The following is a 22,978-nucleotide window of genomic DNA, read 5'->3' on the forward strand; positions in this document are numbered from 1 at the left end:
TCTTTCCCCAACAACTATCTTGTGATATTTACAACATGTAGTTTTTAAAAAATATGTCCACAGACGGACAGATAATAACCTCAAAAATGCTCCTGTGGTCGTTCCCACTACAGCACAAGTCTGTCAGCAAAATGTCATATCACACACACACACACACACACACACACACACACACACACACACACACACGAGGGTTTGTGTCCTGATCCGTTGCTGCACACTGATGCAGGACAGTCAGAGACAGATTCAGCTCTGCAACATGCAAGCACATGGAAATGTGAATATAAAGAGTCCTGTGTGTCATCAGAGAGCATGTGGAACTCTGTTTTAACTTTTACTCTGCAGCAGCAACAACCGGCTCCGTTTATCAGCCGACTGAACCACAAGCTGAGAGAAAACTTTAGATAAGACAGAAACTCTCTGCTGCTAATCAGTCCGCACAACCTGACTAATCACTCTGGATGTCTCCTCTGTGTGTGTGTGTGTGTGTGTGTCTGTGTCTGTGTCTGTGTGTGTTGCTATCTCCAGCGCCCTGCTGGAAACAAACTGTCTAATTATATTGCTGTGTGTGTGTATGTGTGTGTGTGTGTGTGTGTGTGTGTGTGTGTGTGTGTGTGTGTGTGAGAGAGAGAGACAGTTTACATGTGGTTGTGTGTCTGTGGACTGATAGAGGAAGCTCCTGCAATCAATACATGCTGGATTACTCACAAATCTACAGATAACCCACAAAGACCTGAGCACACACACACACACACACACACACACACATACACACACAGCTCTCTTATCAGATATTTATCAGCTGAACTAAGAAGGCTTGCTACTCTTGGATTGATGATAGCATCAGAAATAAGAGGATTTAGGAGCAATTAGAGCATGAGCACAATGACCGGCCTCTCCTAATGATGCCCGTCTCATGGATCCACCGCTCAGTCCTGGACCTCAGTCCTGGACCTCAGTCCTGAAGCTCAGCCTGCTCCTGCAGCATGGATGCTGCAGAGCTTGAGCCGTGTCACCATGTCTAATGTCAGAGCTCCTGCAGGGACGTGAAGCAGGCTGGATGTTTGATCTGCTGTCAACTCTGCCCCTCTGCACGCTGTGATGTCCCGCTGCCACTTTAAACACTTTAACATGCTTAGAGTGCATTCTCATACATGCAGCACAATATTTGCACAGAAAACAATCGCGGTTCCAGCAGCCTGAGGCCCAGAGTGAAGGGCACGGCAGCTCAGACTGCAGCAGGAACTGACAGCAACATTGAACCTTGTTGTGTCAGCGTTAAGTGGAATTTTTTTGATTTTTTTTACTTTTTAAAAGCATATTTTAATGTCAGAGGAGTGAATAATGATCCAGGATCTGCAGGAAGGTGATCTGCAGAGTGATCAACTTGGATCTGAAGCCAACAGATTAATTCAGTTGTCAGAATATCTGTTTTCAGCCAGAGTAAAGCCGACTGTATCTCAGAGTTATTTCTGCTCTTATCTCATCTCGGCTAGACTACAGTAATTTTTTAGATGTGGGTGTTGAACACTCATCTCTTCCTCTCCTGCAGCCGCTCATCTTCTCACCCCAAAAAGACAGAAAACATTACATAAGAGCAGAGCTGGCCTCCTGTGAGCTCCAGGAGGGAGTTTTAGATTTTACTGCTTGTTTTTAAGGTTTGAAAATGGGCTGGTGCCTCCTTATCCTGCAGATCTCTGACATTATCACTGTTCCTGGATGTTCTGAGATACAGACTCAAAAATAGAGACATCTGAGGCTGCAGCTGATCTCTGAGCAGTTTATTTATTCATATCAGAGCTGCTCAGACCTGCAGAGTCTCTTCTTAAGACCCACGTCTTCTCTTTATTCTCTGATGAAACTATTTATCGTTTTAAGTTGTTTTCTTATTTGTTATGTTGTTCTATATTCATTATTGGTTTTATTTTATTTTGTTTAGAACTGTGGTTGTTTTAAATGTGTTATATAAATACATTTGAGTTGTCAGGTTTATTATGTGCAAATTAAATGACCAACAACTGCAATAAATACATAAATAATGCTGGTTTAATGTTCTAAGTTGAATTATCCAACCACAGGATGAAGAAGTGTTCAGTTATAAACATGTCAGCATGCAGACGCTGTTTGGTGCAGATAATATCTACCTGACGAGTCAGAAAGTTGATTTATTAAATATAAAAGTTGCTCTCAGCAGTTTTGTGGAGAAACATTAAAGTTCAGCTCCTTTGTGAATACAGACAGAACCTCAAACTAATCAGCCAGGACTCTATTTTGGATAAAAACTTAAAAAACAAACCTAAAAACACTGATGTGCTCCTGGTGACCAAACTGATCAAAATAATCAAAAACTGCAACAACACAGTGACTGTTTGTCATGTAAGTCTAGGTTCTCATCAGTAAGAGTTTGTTCATCTGTTTATTAACTTTTAAAAACCTAAACTCAGGCTGAAGGTTTAGGCCTGAGATTCTCCTGAACATGTGAAGCTGGAGGATGCAGAGTGTGAGCTGCTCTGGGTGACACTGACAAACACCGCTGTGCAAGTCATTTTATCAAATCCTGGTTCAAAAAGCTGCACAGATCAATGATCAAGGTCGCAGCCGTGTGGAAGTGTTGGCGGGCCGTGTGGTGTTAGCACAGTTAAAGGGTTTCTGGGCGTCCTCTGAGCTCCCTGGCAGCGCTGTGTCCTTTAATAATCCTCTAAAAACTCCAGCACATAAATGTCAGGACACATCCTAACTGGTGAGTTGTGAAGAGTCATCAGATTGCTCTAAATGTCACTGAGATTATTCAGCATCACTGTATACTCTAATGAGTTCCTCTGTAGCCTCTGAGGCTCCACACTCTTTACATGATCTGCTTTATGTTTGTGCACAAACACACAAACACACAAGCTGTGGACACGTCTCTACGGTGGCCCTGAGAGCTCACAGCGTTGCAACTTAAGGAAACACATGCAAATACAGATAACACAAGTGAACTGAGAAACCACTTCATCAATTTGACAACACAAGAACAGCATTTAGAACACGTGCTGCAAAGACCACAACACAACACAATGAGAAAAAGTGATGCAAAGACCACAACACAACACAACACAACACAACACAACACAAGTGTTTCACCACTTAAAAGTGATGCACACGTCTGGACACACTTGTAATATTATCAAGTTATTTCAAGATCATGATAATTTCAATGTTATAATGTGATATATAGTGTTATCCCTCTAGCATAAGCCCACTAGCTTGTATCAGTTACATTGCAGTTAAACAAATCCAATAAATGAATGGTACACATTTCATGATACCTATACACCAGAAGATTCGGAAAGACTCCTGCAAGACCATCAGCTCACACCTGCTCACAAGACAAGTGTTTAGAGATTTTGGTCCCAGCCTAGTCTCACACTGAGATTTTAGACAGACTGTGAATCTTGCAGGGTCACTATTTACAAGACTACAACTAGATTCTTTTAGCATTTTTTACCTATCATGCAATTTTTGTGTGTGCAGTGGTTTGTGTTGGAAAAATTTTAAAAAAAGAAGAGGAGAAGACGCCACAACATGCCCCTCACAAAGCTGAAAAAAGGAAGAATAAAGGAAAGGAAAATTTTGAAAAAAATGTGTGATATACATTTATGTCCTATTCAATTTGTTTAATTTAATAATTATACTTATCAGCTCCATCAACTTTCATTTAGTTAATCACACATTAATCATCAATTATTTATTACTTATGTATGTATACATTTATTTATACATTTTAACTGGGTCTCCTTACTGTTCTCTTTACTCTCTTAGATAACTTCCTCACACTTAACGATCGGGATGACGGAAGCGCGCTGTGACTCCAGTAAGACTCCTAGATTTACTAAAGACTTTCAGTTTTTAGTCTGGGATTGTGAAAATCGTTTCTTTGTAAGCCCAGCATTAGTTGGTCTCTTTCAACGGGACCGAGTTGGTCTTGGTCTTGCTAGCCCGCTAACGCTACTGATCGCCGGCAAACGTTAGCACGCTATGATCGACTGATAACGTTAGCATGCTATCAATCAGCCGCTAATGTCAGCACGCTATGATCAGCCGCTAAAGTAAGCGTGCTTTCAATTGGCTGCTAACATTAGCATGCTATCAATTGGCCATTCATTGTAGCATGCTATGATCGTTATAACGTGAAATGATCATTATCTTGAAATAACATAATATCAGACATGTGCATCACTTTTAAGTGTCTTTGGAAACATTTCTGTTGTGTTGTGGTCTATTTGCAGTGCTTTTTCTTATTGTGTTATGTTGTGTTGTGATCTATTTGCTGCTCTTTTTCTTATTGTGTTGTGTTGTCAAATTGATGAAGATGTTTTCTTAATTTGCTTGTGTTTTGTGTATTTGCATGTGTTTTCTTAATTTGCAGCGTTGTGAGCTCTCAGGGCCACCGTATGTCTTTGAGCTGAAAGACGTCACAGTTTGCTCTCCATCGTTTGAATGAACAGACAAAACTGCGTCTCCCAGCGGGACTCTGGGCCTCAGTGATGTCAAAGAAATATATTGATTGTGCAACAACATGTCAGTAAGACACAAACGAGGTAATCAAGCTTCAGCAGAGACTCTCCACTGATCGATGGTCCTACCTGCTTCTCTGGACAGCTGCATGAAGGCGTCCACCCCCTTCTCCCCGTAGCTGCCCTCCGAGGCCACAGTGGACACGTAGTTCCAGCCCATGGCCTTGACGATGTCCACCATGGCCTGGGCCTGGAAGCTGTCCGGAGGCACCACCCGCGAGAAGAAGTCGTAGCGGCGGTCGTCGCTGAGCTCCGGAGCCGTGGATGCATAGCTGATCTGAGGGATCTGCAAAGGACAGAGAGGAGAGAGGACACAGCACGGTGAGCAGGACTGACTGGATCCTGTGGGGGTCAGAACAGGACAGTAGAGACTTCTGCAGGGCCGGGTGTCTATAACACGAAGCAAACATTTACATCAGACACCAAAATTAATCAATTTATTCATATGTTTCAGCCTACAGAGAGGGCTGTGATTTACATTTCCACACAGTGATTTAAAGAGCCTGTCCCTGCATGAGTCATGAGTGTAGGAATGTCTCATGTTGAGGCGGAATTAACACAAACATCTAATGAGCTTCTCTCATCTCTACAGCCATGTGAGCAGTCAGTACACATACACAGAGCTCATAGGAACGGGTACTTTTTCGCTTTAGTTTCAGCTGAAGGACAGACTTTATGAGAGTCACAGGGAGCAGCAGGTGATCTGAGGTGGATGATGTCAGTGATTTGAGGCTGCAGACACACAAACACCAACAGCTGCTGAGGTCAGACAGGATCTGACTCACAGGACAATCAGTTTACTGGTTTGTTTGTTTGGTCTGTTTTAGTTGTTGCTGTTGTTGGTTTAGTGACGTAAATATGTGTACTGAAGAGAAAGAGAGACTCTGATGTTTCCGGTTAGATTCAGTAACAATCAGTGTGTCCTCCGTCTCTCTGAGAGAACTATATCTGAGTCAGGTCAACATAAGATAAGATAAGTCCCACATCAGGGACATTTCCAGTATTACAGCAGCAAGATAGAGAGGAGACTCAATAAGAATAACAATAAATAGTAAACAATCAGTATAAACTAGAAATATAAGAAAGGTATTAGCAATTAAACAAGTAAAAAATATAATAAGGTATTAACAATTTAGACCTGAGGAACAGAGTCAACAGTTGAAGATGCAGGGAGGATATTACACATATAAATTAAATTAAAATTAAAGAGTAACCTGAGCAACCACACACACTGACTTTACCAGTCAGAGTTAATGAAAGATTAAACTCCACGTGATGTGAAAAAGACAATCAGATCTCTAACTTTAACAACAGAACAGACCGTCTGTCAGCTCCACCCATAGACTCCTATGAGCGTTTCACACACATCATTCTACAGACACGTACGGTTCACTGATGTAAAAAAGCAGCAGTTTCTGTGGATTTACGCTACAAAACCACTGAGCTGGGTTTAGGACAGAAACCTTGGTTAACCTGGTTAGGCTCTAAAAGACAGTTTAAACAGGTAATACATGATGCAGGAGAAGTAGTTACGAGGACGACGTAAAAAGTTGTTTTGTTTTACATGGGACACCAAAGCTGTTCTCCTGCTCTCATTCTGACTTTTGTTGGTCATTCATCACTTTGTTTTAGAAATGTTGTGTCTCATTTGGTCATTTTATTTATTTATTTTTTAAAGAAATTTTGTCTTTTTTTTGGTAATTTTATGTCTTTTTTGGTAATTCTACATCTTTTTTTTGGTAATTTTGTGTCTTTTTTGGGTCATTTTACATCTTTTTTTGGTCATTTCTTTTTCAGTGAACACCCTGCTGTGTTTGATCCTCACTGCAGCTTTTTGTGCTTTATACTCTGCATCCAACCAGATGTCCAACCTGAATGACAGAACAGACCGTTTGTCAGCTCCACCCATAGACTCCTATGAGCGTCACACGTCATTATACAGACATGTACAGTTCACAGCTGTAAAAAAGTTGCCGTTTCTGTGGATTTAGGTACAAAACCACTGAGCTAGGTTTCGGGGAGAACACTGGGAGGGTGACGGGACGACTGGAAGTTACGTAAAAAACACAAGTTATCTAAAAAGTGGTTTCCTTTTGTTTTCACCAGGACATTTCACCTCCGTTTGTTGATTCACACAGCTGAAAAGCACAGAGATATTCCTCCGCCAGAGTTCACTCTGCTGGACTCTTTGTTTTTTTTTTTTAAGATAAAGATTAAGATTTATCATTTATTAATCCCACAATGGGGAACTCAACCTCTGCATTTAACTCATCTCTTTTTTTTTTTACAGACAAGTGAACACACCATGCAAGAAGCAGTGGGCAGCACATTACTGCGCCCGCGGAGTAGTGGAGGATTAGATGCCTTGCTCAAGGGCACTTCAGTGCTTGACATGTTGGTCCTGGGATTCAAACCATCAATCTCCAGTTACAAGTCAGATTCCTAACCTCTAGGCCACGGACCGGCAGGACAGAGGAGGTAGAAGTGTCTCACTGAGAGTCCGTGGAGCTGTCCATGGTGCTGAAGGAGCAGAGAGCGTTAACAGCGTTGTTTTCTCAGTTTTGCCTTGGATGTAAAATATTCTCTAAACTGTAGAGTTACCGAGGGACGAGTTCATGGAAACTGAAGTATAAAATGTCTCTGTGAAATGTGCAAACACACACTTCACTTAATTAAAGTGGACTTTGAATCGTAGCAGCCTTGTGACTGAGAAAGATAGAAACACCAGTAAAAATTTGGAACACATTCAGGTTTGGAAACTTTAGAAATAGAGAAGAGAAACTGTACACTGTGAAGAGATATTACAGTAAAACACTGTCAAATTGCATGAGAAATAGGGCGTAAAAATAAAAATTGCATATCACCTTAGTAGACACTTTTAATTACCGTAAAACAAGGAACAGTACAAAACTTTGGAAAAACTGTAGAAGACACATAGTTTTACTGTAAAAATATAATTTTTTTCAGATAAAATTAAAGGAGAAATACCATATTGTCACAGGGACACAATTACCCTAAAAATAAAGGGACCTTTGAGTCTAAATGACAGTTTTTGCTGATATTTACATTTAAGTAGAAACGTTAAAACAAAAAGTTCTGGCAACCTCAGGCTGGAATTTTACCGTAAATGAAACAGACTTTTTTTTTTTTATAGTGTACTTAACGCTGGCTGATGAACAGCTTCAGTGAGCTTTGTGTAGGTAAAATAAATCTGCTACTTTTTTCTCATAAATCTGCTACTTTTTTTCTAAAAAATCTGCCGTTTTTTTTCCGCACAAATTGCTACTTTTTTCTCACAAATCTGCTACTTTTTTCATCATAAATCTGTTACTTTTTTCTCATATATCTGCTTATTTTAAGATAATAAATCTGCTACTTTTAATCACATAAATCTGCTACTTTTAATCTTAAATCTACTACATTTTTTCTCATTAATCGGCTACTTTTTTCTCACTAATCTGCTATTTTTTTTCTCATAAATCTGCTACTTTTTTCTCAGCTTCAGTGAGCTGTGTTGAGGTAAAACTGTCAGCAGCTGAGAATAAACGAGAGCAGATTCTTTCTGTTTGCTGTAAAATTAGTTTGACACAGAGTTAACGTGTTGCCAGTAATTACATTTAAATATGTGACGGGTCAGAGATTATTTGATCTCTGTCCATCAAGGTCTCCAATAATGGACAGCAAGAAGATAAACTCTCTGAGAAACTCTTAAAGTTGCAAATCCCCCCAGCAGATATGTCTTCAATTAGCCTTTGATCTGCCCTCAGAAGACTTAAAGAACTTCCTGTTAGTCCACACACAGCTCCTTATTTGTGTTTTTAATTAAAAATAGAAAGTGTAGAACACAAAGAACTGGAGGAAACAGGATTTTACAAATACTATTTGCAGCACAAACACTTTTTTCACATTATCAGCAGATTATTTGCAGTTTTGTTCTGTTTTTTCTTCCTCGTGACCCGAGGACGTTTTTCATCTAACAACACAAACTGGTTCACTTTAAACTGTCTGGGGAGACATGGGGACAACCAGGCACTGCACATGCTGCATTATAAACACACACAGAGGAGGGTTTAATAACCTAGTCAGAGAGGAGCAACAACTGGACCAACTGCTGAGGAGCTGACGGATATTTTAGGGAGGAAATCAACAAAAAAGTGATCACCATTCCCATCGTGTAATGACACACACACACACACACACACACAAACATAAATGTGGATGAGGAGAATAAAACAGAGCGAAGGTCAGATGGATAAAACGAGGTGAAACGTTCCTGTAGGTTTCATTCTCCGTTATATTGTAACACTTCAAACAGACTACATCTGCTGTGATGGCTGACATTTACAGCAGGGAGCAGAGTAAGCTGATAGCAGTGTTTCAGCTTCTCTACAAAGTGGCTCACAGTCACCTGTCACCGTGGTGACGAGCTGCTCCGCCCCAAGCTGTTGCACGTCGCGTCCTTCAAACGTGTCTCAGCTTTTATGGATTCTGACTCAAGATGTCACAAAGGCCAGCTCATCTGGCCCACAGTGATGGATGCTGCATCATGCACACACACACACGGACACACGCGCACAAAAACACACATGAATGCACGCACATGCACACAAAACACACACACACAGACACACATGCACATAAACATACACACATGCATGCACGCACACAAAACACAAGCACACAAAACACACACACACAAAACACTCTCTCACTAGATAAAAAAAGCACATAAACAAGTGTCTGAGTGAACATACTGTTGCACAAACACAAGAGCATGCAAGCACATGAATATGCAGGAGTGACACACACACAGCTACACACACAGACACACACACACACAGTGTGAGGTGGTTTTGTGCTGAATCTAGTTTGAGGCCTACGGCATGAAAACACAGTAAAACCTCAGGGAGGCAGAAACACCTTCAACCTGCTGCTCCTGCTTTATTCTGCACCATCCCTGCTCAGACACACACACGCACACACTCACACATACACACACACACACACACACACAGTAATTCAGGAATGCACATTGTGCTCAGTTTCATCACAGTAACGGGAAGCTCTGACGCGTTCTGAGACCATTATCCTCCCAGAGAGAGAGGAGACATCACACACAGATACAGGCTTCATAAACTGAGGCTGCTGACTTCCTCGCTTCATAACAAACAGTATACAACTACTCTAATTCCACACATAAACACACAGAGGAATAAGCACACGACAAGGTGCAGCAGCAGGTGAAGGTCTCACCTCAGAGGTGCAGGAACACATGTTTAAGATATCAGAGATGTGACACAGACAGAGCAGAATACATCTGATAATAAAGGTATATAAGATATATATAGACTGTAGCTGCGTACTGAGAGGAGCAACACAGACTTCACTCTCCAGTCACTTCCTTACCTAGCAGTGATCCTCCGCAAAGATAATCTTTTCTCAGGTCTCAAGGCTTTCAGGAGCCAAACTAACCTTTCAGGCTGATGGATTTGGTGCGTAGCAGAAAGAGCAGGGCCCCTTTAGAGCCTCATCTCTTTCTGTTACTGCTCTGCTGACGGTCAGCTGTCCGTGGCTCCCTGGCTAGTTTACGACAGCTGAATTTGGGCTGCCAGCTCCATCACTTACATCTCCCCAAAAAGAAACCAAGGGGAGCAAAGTTATTCCTTCATTTATCAGCTCAGCAAATACTTGAAACCAGGTTTGCAGCCTGTGAGGCGTCTCCACAGAGATCTGAGCTCACCAACATGTTCAGATCATGGAGGATGTTAACGACTTTAACCAGATTAATGCAATATGCATCAAAAAATCTGCATGATGCACATATTTTTAGATCTCCAGAGGAATCATTATCTGTGAATAAACAGTAAATCCATTTAGAAATCAGATTACAAGTGCTATAGATACAAAACTCAGAGTCTGGAGACTATCAAACTATTAGGATAATGTTTGGGATTCCTTTAAAAAATGGGAAGACAAATACAACTTTCAAAATAATGGTTCATCATTCTGTTGTAGTTTTTTCAGTGGGTTTAAATAACGTAAAACATCAAACCTTTAACATCCTCCACACATGGTTTCCTGCTCGCTGCCTGAGTCACTTTCTCATTTGTGGCAACACTCTGTCAGCAGGAGGCTGCAGGTCAAGCTCCCGTTACCTTATAATGTGAAGAACCACATTAAAGTCAGCAGTGAGGCACTTCAAACTCATATTCCACTGACCACAAAATCACCAAAATGTGTTCATTAGTGGAACGAGTCAGAACCAGACTGGGAGGTGAAGTCAAGCTCCTACTGCAGATTCACACTGTGCACAGATACAAGAGTAATGAATGCTATGGAGAGTCTGTTTCTGCATATATGCAACCACACACCAAATAAAAGCATATGGGCAAATGTTGAAGCTCTGCAACAATGCGCCATATTCGGAGAGCTCAGACCTGCTCAGGATCTGAGGACCTGAAGTCTCCACTCTCTCTCTCAGGCTTTGTTTATATGGAGACGATCTGGACAGAAAACGCAAAAGTGGTGTTGCGTTCTCACTTTTTATTCCACCTTTAGACGAGCGTCTTTGGGGGAAATATGCTGCATACGGTAACACAAAAGTCGGTGAAATTAAATGGAGTATGCAGCCAGGTGGCTAGATGGTCCTGAAGCACTGCCACACAACACCAACAAGAGCTTGTCTTCTCTCCTACTTCTAGTAGCGCGAAATACAATAGAATAAAAATAGAAATAGAAAAAATTGCTCTGTTATATTATCTGTGATAATTCTGTTAGCTGCTGAAATGCCTCCTGATAGTTCTCAGAGCTGCAGGGCGACTTGAATGTCTGACTGATGGAAACAGTCCCACGTTTGTTGTCGTTTGTCTGGACATCACATGGATGTTACGCAAGCCGATGTGAGCTGATCAGAGACACTTTTGGGTTTTAAACCCTTTAGACTCGCTTCATTATTTGCATTTTTAAGCCCCCAAAACACAGTCAAAATGCGTGAAAACGAAAGGCACATCTGATAAAATATTTTGTCCTTTTCACCCGAAAACGTTGTTGTGTCAACAGGTTCTCAGAGCTCTGAAACACGCTGATGTGGGTGGATCAGCAGCTGGCAGACGTCACAGGAAGCTGAAGAGCAGCTGACATATTATTCTCAGAGTTGATGTAGAAACTGTCCTCGTCCTCAGGCTCCAACACACACACACACACACACACACACACGACCCCGACTCTGAGCTCTGTGTTATTATTCTGACATTTTGACACACACACACACACACACACACACGCTGCTGCTGCTGACCAGTGAGTCCAGGTTGCCACGTCTGTCTCACTCTGACAGAGAGACAGACAGACAGACAGAGTGAAAACAGGAGAAGAGACTAAAGATAGAATCAGATGTCTGAGTCATTAAACAGGAGGATGAAGCCACAGAGTCTCCAGGGTCCATTAGTCTGTCCCTCTCTGGGTTTTCAGGGACACATACAGCAGCACCTGTTCACTGATGAGCTCCAGTTACAGCAGGATAGAGAGACAGAGAGACAGTGAGACAGAGAGCAGTAAACTGCGGCTGTTTTCTGTGCAACACCTGAGACAGGAAGTGATGTCATGTTACTTGCCCCTCAGAGCAGAGAGAACATTTAATCTTTTCTTTGATATAAAGTCATCAGACCAGCAGCAAGTCAGCTCTCCTCAAACAAATGACGTTTTATAACTAAGTTCAGGAATGGGGACCACGCCTTAATCACACCCAATTTCCGCCTCCAGCATACTTAAGCACGCCTCATACGTTCCCTTCCCCTTGGCCTCCGTTTGCCATATGGCCATATGACAAGTCAGACGAATGCCAACAACACCTACCCTCACCACGGAGCAGGAGCTTTCCATCCATCCTTCGGACAGCGAGCAGTTCGACGCGATACCGCCGACTCCCGCAGAAGAATCCTCTCCATCACCGATCATAAGGTCGTATCAGCATCGCCGGCAGCGGCCAAGGGTCCACATTCCCCTGCGCCCGCGGCATTCGCCTCCCAGCCATGCCGCAGCCGCCAGCTCTCCGCCTCCCAGAGGCTCCAGGGGTAGACCCCGCCTGCGACGCCGGAGAGACGTCACCTCCCCCTCGCGCTCACCTCCATCCCGCTCGAGATCCACCCACTCGCACGCCAGCAGCCACGACCGCCGTCCTCATACAGCACGCCATCACTCCGACCGTCTCCCGTCCCCCCACATATCTCTCTGGACCGTAGCCGGTCTAAAGAAAGCCCTCACAGAACGCAACATCCCATTTCACCAGTCAGACAGAAAGGCAAAACTTTTCAAGCTGTTTACGTCCCCACCTACAAGCACTCAATCCCAAGCCGCCACAGCACTTCCGGGTTTCCCGGAGCGCGTCCGACGCAACGCCGACGACGTCACATCGCTCCGCCCACCAGCCCGTACAGCAAGCCTAGAAGGACAAAATCAATTCCAAGCAGCCTCCATTCAGTCACTCCTTTCTCTCTCCGTTTTACCACCCACACAATCATCCCGAGCACATGCATCCCTCCATCCCAGCACCCTTCCCTCTTCTCTCATTCCCAATCTTCCCATTCAACCACCTCCACCGGTTGCTCCCAGTATAGCAGGCCAGAGTGTTTATTTTCCTCCCTCCTTTTTACCTTACCCCATCACCCAAATGTATTTAACCATGCTGTTTATCCTCTCAATCATGAAACCCTTTTCTCCACAGCTCCACCACCAGCCGGATTCCAACTTCGTTCCCCGCCCCGGCCTGCAGCCCCACAGCCACGACCTAGCCACCGCATTGCCCCCACAGCACCCAGCTGCTCCTACTCGTCCTTCCCCCGTGACACACTCACTCAGGCAACAGGTCCTAGCGGGTAACTACACCAACCTTGCTCAGCTCCTTAAGCCCCACACATGCGACCCCCACATTCCCAGAGAGCTGCTGACTTCCATTGGCTCCATCGCTCTCAAAGAGCCACTCCCTTCTCGCTCCAAAGAGCTCACAGCAACGGAGTTCGCATTCTCCTTTTCCCTGTACCGTGACGTAATCTGCACTGCCTTTCCTGTCCGCAGGGCAGAGCTAGACGACTACCTGTCTATTATTCTCGACCTCGCTCTGCGGTTCGGGGGCAACGGGTTCTACTCCTACCACACCCTCTTCGCATCCCAAGCCGCCGGGCACCTACAACAGTTCAACCAACATACATACTGGGGCACCCTCGACCCCGAGCTGTACTGCAGAGTCTTTGCCTGCCGCCCTTCACTCAATTGCACCTCATGTGGCGCTCCTTCCCACCCGGCCACTGCATGCACACTCTCCGCCCCCGGGCCTCGCCCACCAGTCCCATACAAAAGGACCCCCATCCTCTTCAATCCACCCCACCCAGCTCCCCCGCCTTCCATACCCCCCAAACCAGCCAAAACCCAGCCACCCACTATCGGCCACACCCCAAAAGGGGTGGACAGAAGAGGAAGACCAGTTCTCTTCCAGGGCGGAAGAATGGTATGCAACAACTTCAACGACCTAGGTTGCATACAGTCGTCCTGCCGCTTCCTCCACACCTGCTCCTTCTGTGGCGGAGCCCACGCCAGAACAGTTTGCCCACACAATCGCACAAATATCACCAAGTGTAAGTACCTGAATACACCTATCAACGTCCTCGCTCTTTCCAAAGCCTTAATAAACCACCCAGACCGCCAATTCGTCACCTTCCTCACCCAAGGCCTCACATATGGCTTCCACCCAGGTCTGCAGGTCATCCCAGATTCCTCCTTCACATGCCGCAATCTACAGTCCGCCATAACCGAGCCCGAAACAGTCGACAGACTCCTAGATAAGGAAGTCAAAGACACCTTCATGATTGGCCCATTCCCCAGCCCACCCTTCCCCACCTATAGAATAAACCCCATCAGCATAGCCACAAGAAAATACTCAGGCAAAAAGAGACTGATCCTCGACCTCTCATCCCCCCATGGCTCTACTGTCCCAAGCATCAATAGCTTAATCCTCAGCCTAGATTTCTCGATGCATTATTCAACAATAGACCACGCCATCTCCCTAATTCGCCTAGCCGGCCAAGGAGCTTGGCTATCTAAAGCAGACATCATCAGCGCTTTCAAAGTCCTTCCCATCCACCCCGACTACTGGCACCTTTTCGGCGTCCTCTGGCAGGGCGCTTACTATTTCGCAGTCTGACTCTGACTCTTTGCTGGATCCTGATAAACATCCACAAACTCCCTTTTGTCATCCATCTCCTCGATGACTTCCTCATCATCACCCCTCCATCATCCCCCCCAGCATACGGTCTCAACACCCTGACTTCCGCATTCCAGGAACTCGGAGTTCCTCTCTCCCCAGAGAAAATGGAAGGCCCCCGCACAACCCTCAAATTCCTCGGCATCACACTCGACTCAGTCTCATTCCAAGCATCCTTGCCCCCAGAAAAAATCGAGCATCATTTCCAACTTCCTCCTGACCCATCATTGCACCAAACACCAACTCCTTTCCCTGCTAGGCCACCTCAACTATGCCCTGCGCATCATCCCCCAAGGTCGATCCTTCTTGTCCCACCTCCTTTCCATTACCGCTTCCACTCCATCCCTCCAAGCTCAAGTCACACTAGACGAAGCATGTAAAATAGAACTAAAAATGGGGCACCAGTTTCTGTCATCTTGGAATGGCATCTCTTTCTTTTACGATGATCACATCACCAAACCCGAAGACATCCAGTTGTTCACCGACGTAGCCCCATCCATCGGCTTCGGCGGGTATCTAAGTGGCAAATGGTTCGCAGCCGCTTGGCCACCCGAACTCTTAATCGCTCCTTCCTCCACCATACACGAAATGTACCCAGTGGTCATCGCAGCTATTCTTTGGGGACACGAGTGGTCCAAAAAGATCATTGCCATACACTGTGACAACAGAGCAGTCGTGGACATCCTCAACAAAGGGAGGTCACGTAACCTTGTTGTCATGCAATTCGTTCAGAAGCTCACTCTGGTCTCAGCCCAACGCCAATTCATCATCCGAGCCATACACATTCCCGGCCACAAAAATGCCATAGCTGACTCCCTTTCCCGTTTCTCATTCCAGAAATTCAGACGACTGACACCAGGCTCCAACCCTCATCCCACTCCGGTCCCACGGTTTTCAGCCACCATCTTCATCTGACACCGCAGCTGGAACACCTAGCTTCCACCGCCCAAGATGCCATCCTCAATAGCGTAGCGCCAGGAACCCTCTACTCCTATTTCACTGGTTGGAACAGCTTTAAAGCTTTTCACGCAGCCCACGGCCTTCCATTTCCTTCCATCGACCTCCTGACCCTTACTAGCTTCATTACATACTCTCACTCCATACGGAAGATCAAATCCCCCACCATCAAGTCCTACATTAGCGGCATCAACTTCCTCATTAAACTGTCTCACTCTCACATTGGCATGCTACTCAAAGGCCTCCGCAAGTCAGAACCCATTCCCCTGCCAAAACGATCCCCCCTTACTTCAGACCGCCTCGCCCGCTGCATCCAGACCCTCCGCGCAGGATACCGGTCTCCCTTCATTGACAACGTCCTGGAAGCCATGTTCCTCCTAGCCTTCTTCGGCTTCTTGCGCTGCTCAGAGTTCACATCATCTACCCTCAACTTCCGTCCTTCAATACACGCAACATTATCCGACATTTCTATAAATTCTTCGGACACCATCGTCTACCACCTCAAACGCAGCAAGACTAATCAATCCGGTTCCCCTCAACCAGTATATCTTTTCCATCTCGACTCATACCTAAGCCCTTACGAACCCATCAGCAACTACATAAACCACAGACTCTCCATGCACGCCTCACCTCAAGACCCCCTGTTCATCTCTGAAACAGGTGGAGTCGCCACCCAATTCTGGTTCCACCGCCACCTCCGTGAGGTCCTAACCAGGTCCGGAATTTCGTTTGCCATATCCCTCCCACCCACCCAAAGGAACCCCTTTTCTTCCTTCCGTCCTTCCTTCTCCTTGTCAACCTACCAGTCATCATCATACTAACCCCTCTCTCTGTTGTTTGTTTCCAGAAACCAGGGCTATTCCCGGGCCAAGGCTCGCCAGAGGCGGCTCCACTCCCCCACCCGGACGGGATTCCCCCAGTATCCTAAGCCAAACTCTCAGAGCACCGCTCTCCAATCCGCAACCACACCCTTCATCCCTCTCTTCCCCACCCCCTTATCCCAACGACCCCTATCCCCTCATCCCCACGACCCCTCTCCCCATCCTATACCCCATCACTCCCATCATCCCCTCGACCCTTCCCCACCTTTCCCTCCATCCTCAGCCTCCTCACCTCCGATTCCATCCAATCCCTCGACCCTCAGTCAGAGAGAGCCCATCTCCTCTCCACAATAAACAGTTCCTAAGTCATACATCTGTTGGCGTGGTCCTTGTTAGTGAAACGAGGAAATATATTTTGTATACATATATATATATATATATATATATATATATATATATATATATATATATATATATATATATATATATATATGTAGACACACACACACACACACACATATCTATACACCCCACAGATGGTTGTTTTTATTATTTGCTAATACTCAAGAGTATATGTTTTGTATTTGGCAACTGTTGAGATTTGCAATTTACACTACATTTTAGATTTATGGTTGATTTTTATTTTGTTGTACGTTTTTATTATTTATATGGACAAAAAAAATCATATTTTCTATCTATTTTTTCAGTTTTTTGTAATTTTGTCAAGACTATCGCAAAAATACCCTGAAATATCATGATATTCTTTTAGGTCCATATCGCCCTCCGTGATATTAGTGAGTTATATACTGTATATACACCTGCAGAGACGTGTGGAAACATCCAGCATATAAAAACACACCATGAAGCCTGGAGGCAGCCTGGTGTAACAGTCCTCTCTCTCTCTCTTCTCTCTGATCTAATAAACGGATCATCACAGAGCTGAAGCTTCCTCTGCTGCCTGCAGGAGAGGAGGACCGGGAGGCTGGCTGGGGTCTCCAACAGCTGAGGGGCCTCACCAGGACAGCTGAGGGTCCTCACCGGGGCTCCCGGTCCCCGTGGAAGCCCACATGGTGAGTCCACAGAGGAGGTTATCCTCTCCACTCCTTTGGAGCTCCAGCGTCAGCACAAACTCACTGAGACGTGTTCATGTTGTCAGAGAACAGAAGAACTGTAGACATGACATGTGATACTGCAAACAAAGGGAACTAGTCCTTTCTAAAAAACAAGGTTTTATTATTTTTCTTCCCTGAAGAACATTTTACTTCAAAGTCTGGTTTTCACAGGATCATTTAATGAGATCACGCCTAAAAAAAACCCTCCCTGAAGCTGCTTGTTGGAGTTCAGAGGGTTAAATTCTGCTTCACAAGAGCTTCTACTGGATTTGCATGAGACTATTTTTCACAGCAACAGCAGAGCCTTTCTCCTCGTGCAGCAGAGAGTCATGAATATCACACTGCAGCATGTTTTAAACAGCAACAGAACACCAGAGAGAGTCGACAGTGACCACCATCAGTCACTAACTCTAACCAGGAGAAACTAACTAACCAAACTGAACCTGTCGCTCTGTGATCTTTCTGTAGGAATCATCTTCATTAAGCTGATGTTTTCAGGGCTGCAGAGAGAAAGAGAGACTCGTCCACTCAGCTCTTCTGCACTGAAACACTTTGATCAATGACGCTTCATGTTAAATTGGAGGTGCGTGGCGGAGATTTTTAATTAGTCTGGAGAATTAGCTAGAGAGGCTTCATGAGGCTGCAGAGGTGACGATTCTTTCACAACGACAAGCCATTTATTGCCATTCATGTCATTTGATTGTTATATGAAGGTTAATTCTGAGTGCATGAATAAATAAAAAGAGTCAGAGTCAGAGTCAAAGTCAGAGAGTCAGAGTCACAGAGTCAGTCACAGAGTCAGAATTAGGGTCTTGATGTTGAATAAGTCCTAAAAAGCCGAAGAAACTAACACATAAAAACACAAAGGTGAGCGAATAGGGGAATAAATTAAAAGAGTCAGAGTCAGAGTCAGAGTCAGAGAATTAGAGTCAGAGAGTCAGAGAGTCAGAGAGTCAGAGTCAGAGAGTCAGAGTCAGGGTGTTGATGTTGAATAAGTCCTAAAAAAACAGCAGAAGAAACAAACAAAAAAAAAAAAACACAAAGGTGAGCGACAAGGGGAATAAATTAAAAGCTAAAGCAGGGCCTGGCAGCAGCCCAGTCTCCACCCTGTGATAGATTAGACTCATAAGCGGCTTGGTCGTCCCTCTCTCGCTCTATCATACCTGCTGGCATCCCTCTTTCTTCCCCTGGACATGGAAAGGTCAGCACCTTGACAGCTTCAATAAAACACAACCCGCGCTACAATGTGACAATGGCTACACCCCGCATTGATCCGAGACACCGAGGCAGAGAGGGAGGGAGGCAAACACGACCCGAGCTGGAAGGTGACGGAGACTAAAGCTGCATTGATCCAAGACAGATGGCAAGAAAAGGGGAGAGGAGGAGGGAGGAGTGATAGACAGCGAAGACAGAGGGATTAACGGTGAAGAGAAGGAAGCACGGCGGCGAGGAACAGGAAGAGAGAGGAGGAGGGAGACAGCAATGACAATGCGACACAGAAATCCAAAATTGATTCAAGAGCCCAGAAGCTTCTGTGTACCTGAGCGGAATAAGAAAGAAGACAAAGTCATTCAGAAAGAGACAAAGACAGAGTGAGAGAGCAGCAACTGGGTGGCCACAGAGACGAGCCCGACATGCTTATTGACATTTCCATCTGACATTTGTGAGCGCCGTCAATGGCAGAGGACTCCGAGTTATTGACCTCCTGCTCATCGCTGATGTCTATTAAATGACTCTGTTTGTCTGTATGAGTGCTGACAGACGCAGCTGCTCCGGCCCTCTCAGTCCGTCAGGAGGAGTCTGTCACGGAGTCAGAGAGTCAGAGTCTGAGTCAGGGAGTCAGAGTCCGAGAGTCTGAGTCCGAGAGTCTGAGTCAGGGAGTCAGAGTCCGAGAGTCTGAGTCCGAGAGTCTGAGTCAGAGAGTCAGAGTCACAGAGTCAGAGTCAGAGAGTCTGAGTCAGGGAGTCAGAGTCAGGGAGTCAGAGAGTCAGAGTCAGAGAGTCATAGTCAGAGGGTCAGAGTCTGTCACAGGGTGAGAGTCAGAGAGTCAGAGCTCAGAGTCAGAAAGTCAGAGCTAGAGAGTCAGAGCTCAGAGAGCAAGAGTCAGAGAGAGTCAGAGAGAGTCGGAGTCACAGGGTCAGAGTCAGAGTCAGAGCTCAATGAATGACTAGTACTCATTAAATAAAAACAAACTATCTCAACATTAATGAAACACGGTTGTGTGTATGTGTAGGTCAGTGTGTATACAGTGTGTGTGTACAGGTCAGTGTGTGTGTGTGTGTGTGTGTATTTGTGTATATCTCTGACAGATCTGTGTGTTCTCATTAATTAGCCGGCGGCTCACATCTGGACACAGTGAGTGATGTAATCTCTGTAATCTGTGAACCAAATGGAGTTGACAGCTCTACACAGCACATATGGCAGCTAGCAGCGGGCTGGAGTGGATGCACCGGGCGGAGTCACTCAGCTGAGAGAGAGTGAGTGAGAGACTGTCAACATTCACACGTGTGCGTGTGTGTGTGTGTGTGTGTGCAGAATATATGAACAATGTTTCAAAGACAAACTTATAAATTTTGTAAAGAATATCACTTACAGGTGGATCTCAATACATTAGAATATGATGAAAAGTCAATTTCCAGTAGTTCAAGTCACACTACACTTCCTATGAGGCTGAGAGATGTAAAGCAGTTGGTTGGCTGTTTTTTGAAGCTCATATTTGTAGCAAATTTGATCTCCATCAAACTAAAAATGTTTTAAAAGTCCTCAAACAAACAAATGAATAGAGTTATTAACTGGATTTATTGTGATATAACTGTAATTTATCTGAGAACGTTTCCTGATTTTACCTGAACTTTCCCCTCTTTTAATTGCACAGAACTATGTCATTTTCTAACATAATTTGTATCTGTTGTTTTATGTCTGTTTTTAACTTTTTAAAGCACTTTGTAACATGTGTTTTGGAAAGTGCTCTTTAAGAAATTATTATTATTATTATTATTATTATTTATGGAGCTGGTTAATCTCTGCAGGTTGTATAGGGATGTGCGTAAAATGCACAGTTAAATTGTTTTTAAGGGTTTAATGCAAATAAAGCCTAACTCTTATCTGCAGCCACAACTGGAATATAATTCTACAAATAGCATAAAACTCACATTATTCTAACCTAATATTTATCTGCCACTTTATAGACACTTCAGGTTATAAACACAAAGTATAGAAGAACCAAGTCCAACAGCAAGGAATGCACTTTGGTTGCATTTTATCTGTTCACAGCACTTTTACATGCAACATGTGAACATCGATGCAGCTGGTATCAGACATAAATATGATAACATAATTCTCATAATAACAAGGTTTAATGATTTTGACAGCCATAATATGACTCACAATGTGTTTAACTGTCAAACACACGAACATCAGGGCCGGCATGCATTCATGACTGAAAATATCACCTTTGATTGTACAAAGAGTGTAAAGTCATGGTTTAATAAGGAGAACTAGAATATTTCTAAAGAAATGTTGAGTGTGCTTGACTCTGGCCCGTGACTATCACTCATACATTATAAGTAGTTTACAGTATATTATCTCCACTGTTGCTGAGATATGTGACAGATCAAGCTTTCAACATGTCTGTCTGTCTGTCTGTCTATCTGTCTGTCTGTCTGTCTGTCTGTCTGTCTGTGTGGCGGCCACCATTCAGAGCAGAGCAATCAACCACAGCTGCACCTGTGACATTTGAACCCACAGAGAGAGAAAAACTTCACTTTGAGCACCATGAGTTCTTCCTGAATGTCTACATAAGTGTTTTGTGAAGAAAAATGAAGAAATTGTCTTTTTAGAGCGATGTAATTTTATGTACTTTCTTGGTAATGTTGTATCTTCTTTTGTAATTTTATGTATTCTCTTGGTAATTTTATGTCTTTTTTGTAATTTTATGTCTTTTATTCGTAATTTTATGTCTTTTTTGTAGTTTTATGGTTTTTTTTTAAATTGTGTCTTTTTTGGCAATTTTTTTCTTTTTTGTAATTCTGTTTTTTTCTTGGTAATTTTGTGTTGTCATGTTGTTTGGTCATTTTATCTTATTCTGGTGATTTTACATCTTTTTTGTTAATTCTGTCTTTCTTTGGTCATTTTGCTTTTTTCTGGTCATTTTGCCTTGTTTCTTGTTTGTGTTTTGTTTCTTTTTTGTGTCTTTTTACATATTTTTGTGGGTAATTTTGTATCTGTTTTTTTGGGTAATTTTACATGTTTTTCTGAAGAAACTGGTACCTCTGCTTTCCTCCAGAAATATTCCCTCCTTTTTACCATGGCGGTCTATGAGGCTGTGGGTGTGTGTTGGTGGATCATCTGTGCGTCCTACACCCAAACTATAACTCTGACAGCTTTAGCAGACCAATGTGAGTGAGACGACCAATTTTCCTAAGTTTCTATATATAAATAATTTCTGTAGGGGCCTCGAGCGCAGTTTCCAAATTTATTTTTTGACAAATTTTTCTCTCCCTCTGCACTCTAGCGATGATGTCATCCACTCTAGCCTCTCCATAGGGTAAAATTGGGGGGATTTCTTGGCGTGTTTTTGCAGAATAATTTCCAAACCGTTTGGGGAAACCCTTTAGAAAAGTTATAGCTCACTTGTCATGACGAGCCAGTCGATTCGATACCTTTTTAGTATTTGTGCAACCAAAACTCTGGGAGGAGTAGTCGACCAAAAAAAAACACGGAAGAAACAGAAGAATACAATCTAGGATTAAGCCCTGAATAGTATATAGTGTGCTCTTTCAAGCACACTCAATTATAATAATAGTTACTGATGAAGAACAGCAGAAACAAAGTGGTCCAGTGGTCAGAACTGTGAAGCTCCTGGATCTGAAAGGAGTCACAGGTTTGTGATAACAGCACATTTAGAGAGCACAAAAGACTATATTCTCCCTTAAATTATTAAGAAAATCCATGAGCGTAAATTTGGGCCCAGCAGGCTCCAGTAGCTCACTGTTTGTGTTTTTGAAGACGGCAGTCAAAGAGAATTATAATCAGCTGGAACACAAACCAGCTACAGAGGCAGAGACCCGCTGAGTCCAGCTTCATTTACTCACCTCCCTGCTGTCAGTGTGTGTGTGTGTGTGTGTGTGTGTGTGGTGATGCAAATGAAGATGTTTGATCACTGACAAAACACCAGAAGAAGAACTTGTGCTCGTTAGCAGTTCAGCTACAACCGTCCTAAAGATTTATCGTCTTCATCTTTGTCACCCATAATGATTATTATTATTATTATTATCA

The 22,978-nt window shown here is 43.9% G+C and overlaps 1 protein-coding gene across 1 annotated transcript in view; it reads right to left on the reverse strand.

The window, feature by feature from the left end:
- The window catches only part of LOC131968995 (metabotropic glutamate receptor 7), a 298,334-nt gene that overhangs the window by 172,474 nt on the left and 102,882 nt on the right, over positions 1-22,978 (reverse strand). The window contains exon 2 of the mRNA XM_059330093.1: positions 4,626-4,842. Within this exon, the coding sequence (XP_059186076.1) occupies positions 4,626-4,842 (217 nt within the window). The remainder of the gene's footprint in view (positions 1-4,625; positions 4,843-22,978) is intronic.

The sequence above is a fragment of the Centropristis striata genome, chromosome 3, assembly GCF_030273125.1.
Source record: "Centropristis striata isolate RG_2023a ecotype Rhode Island chromosome 3, C.striata_1.0, whole genome shotgun sequence".
Classification (NCBI taxonomy): domain Eukaryota; kingdom Metazoa; phylum Chordata; class Actinopteri; order Perciformes; family Serranidae; genus Centropristis; species Centropristis striata.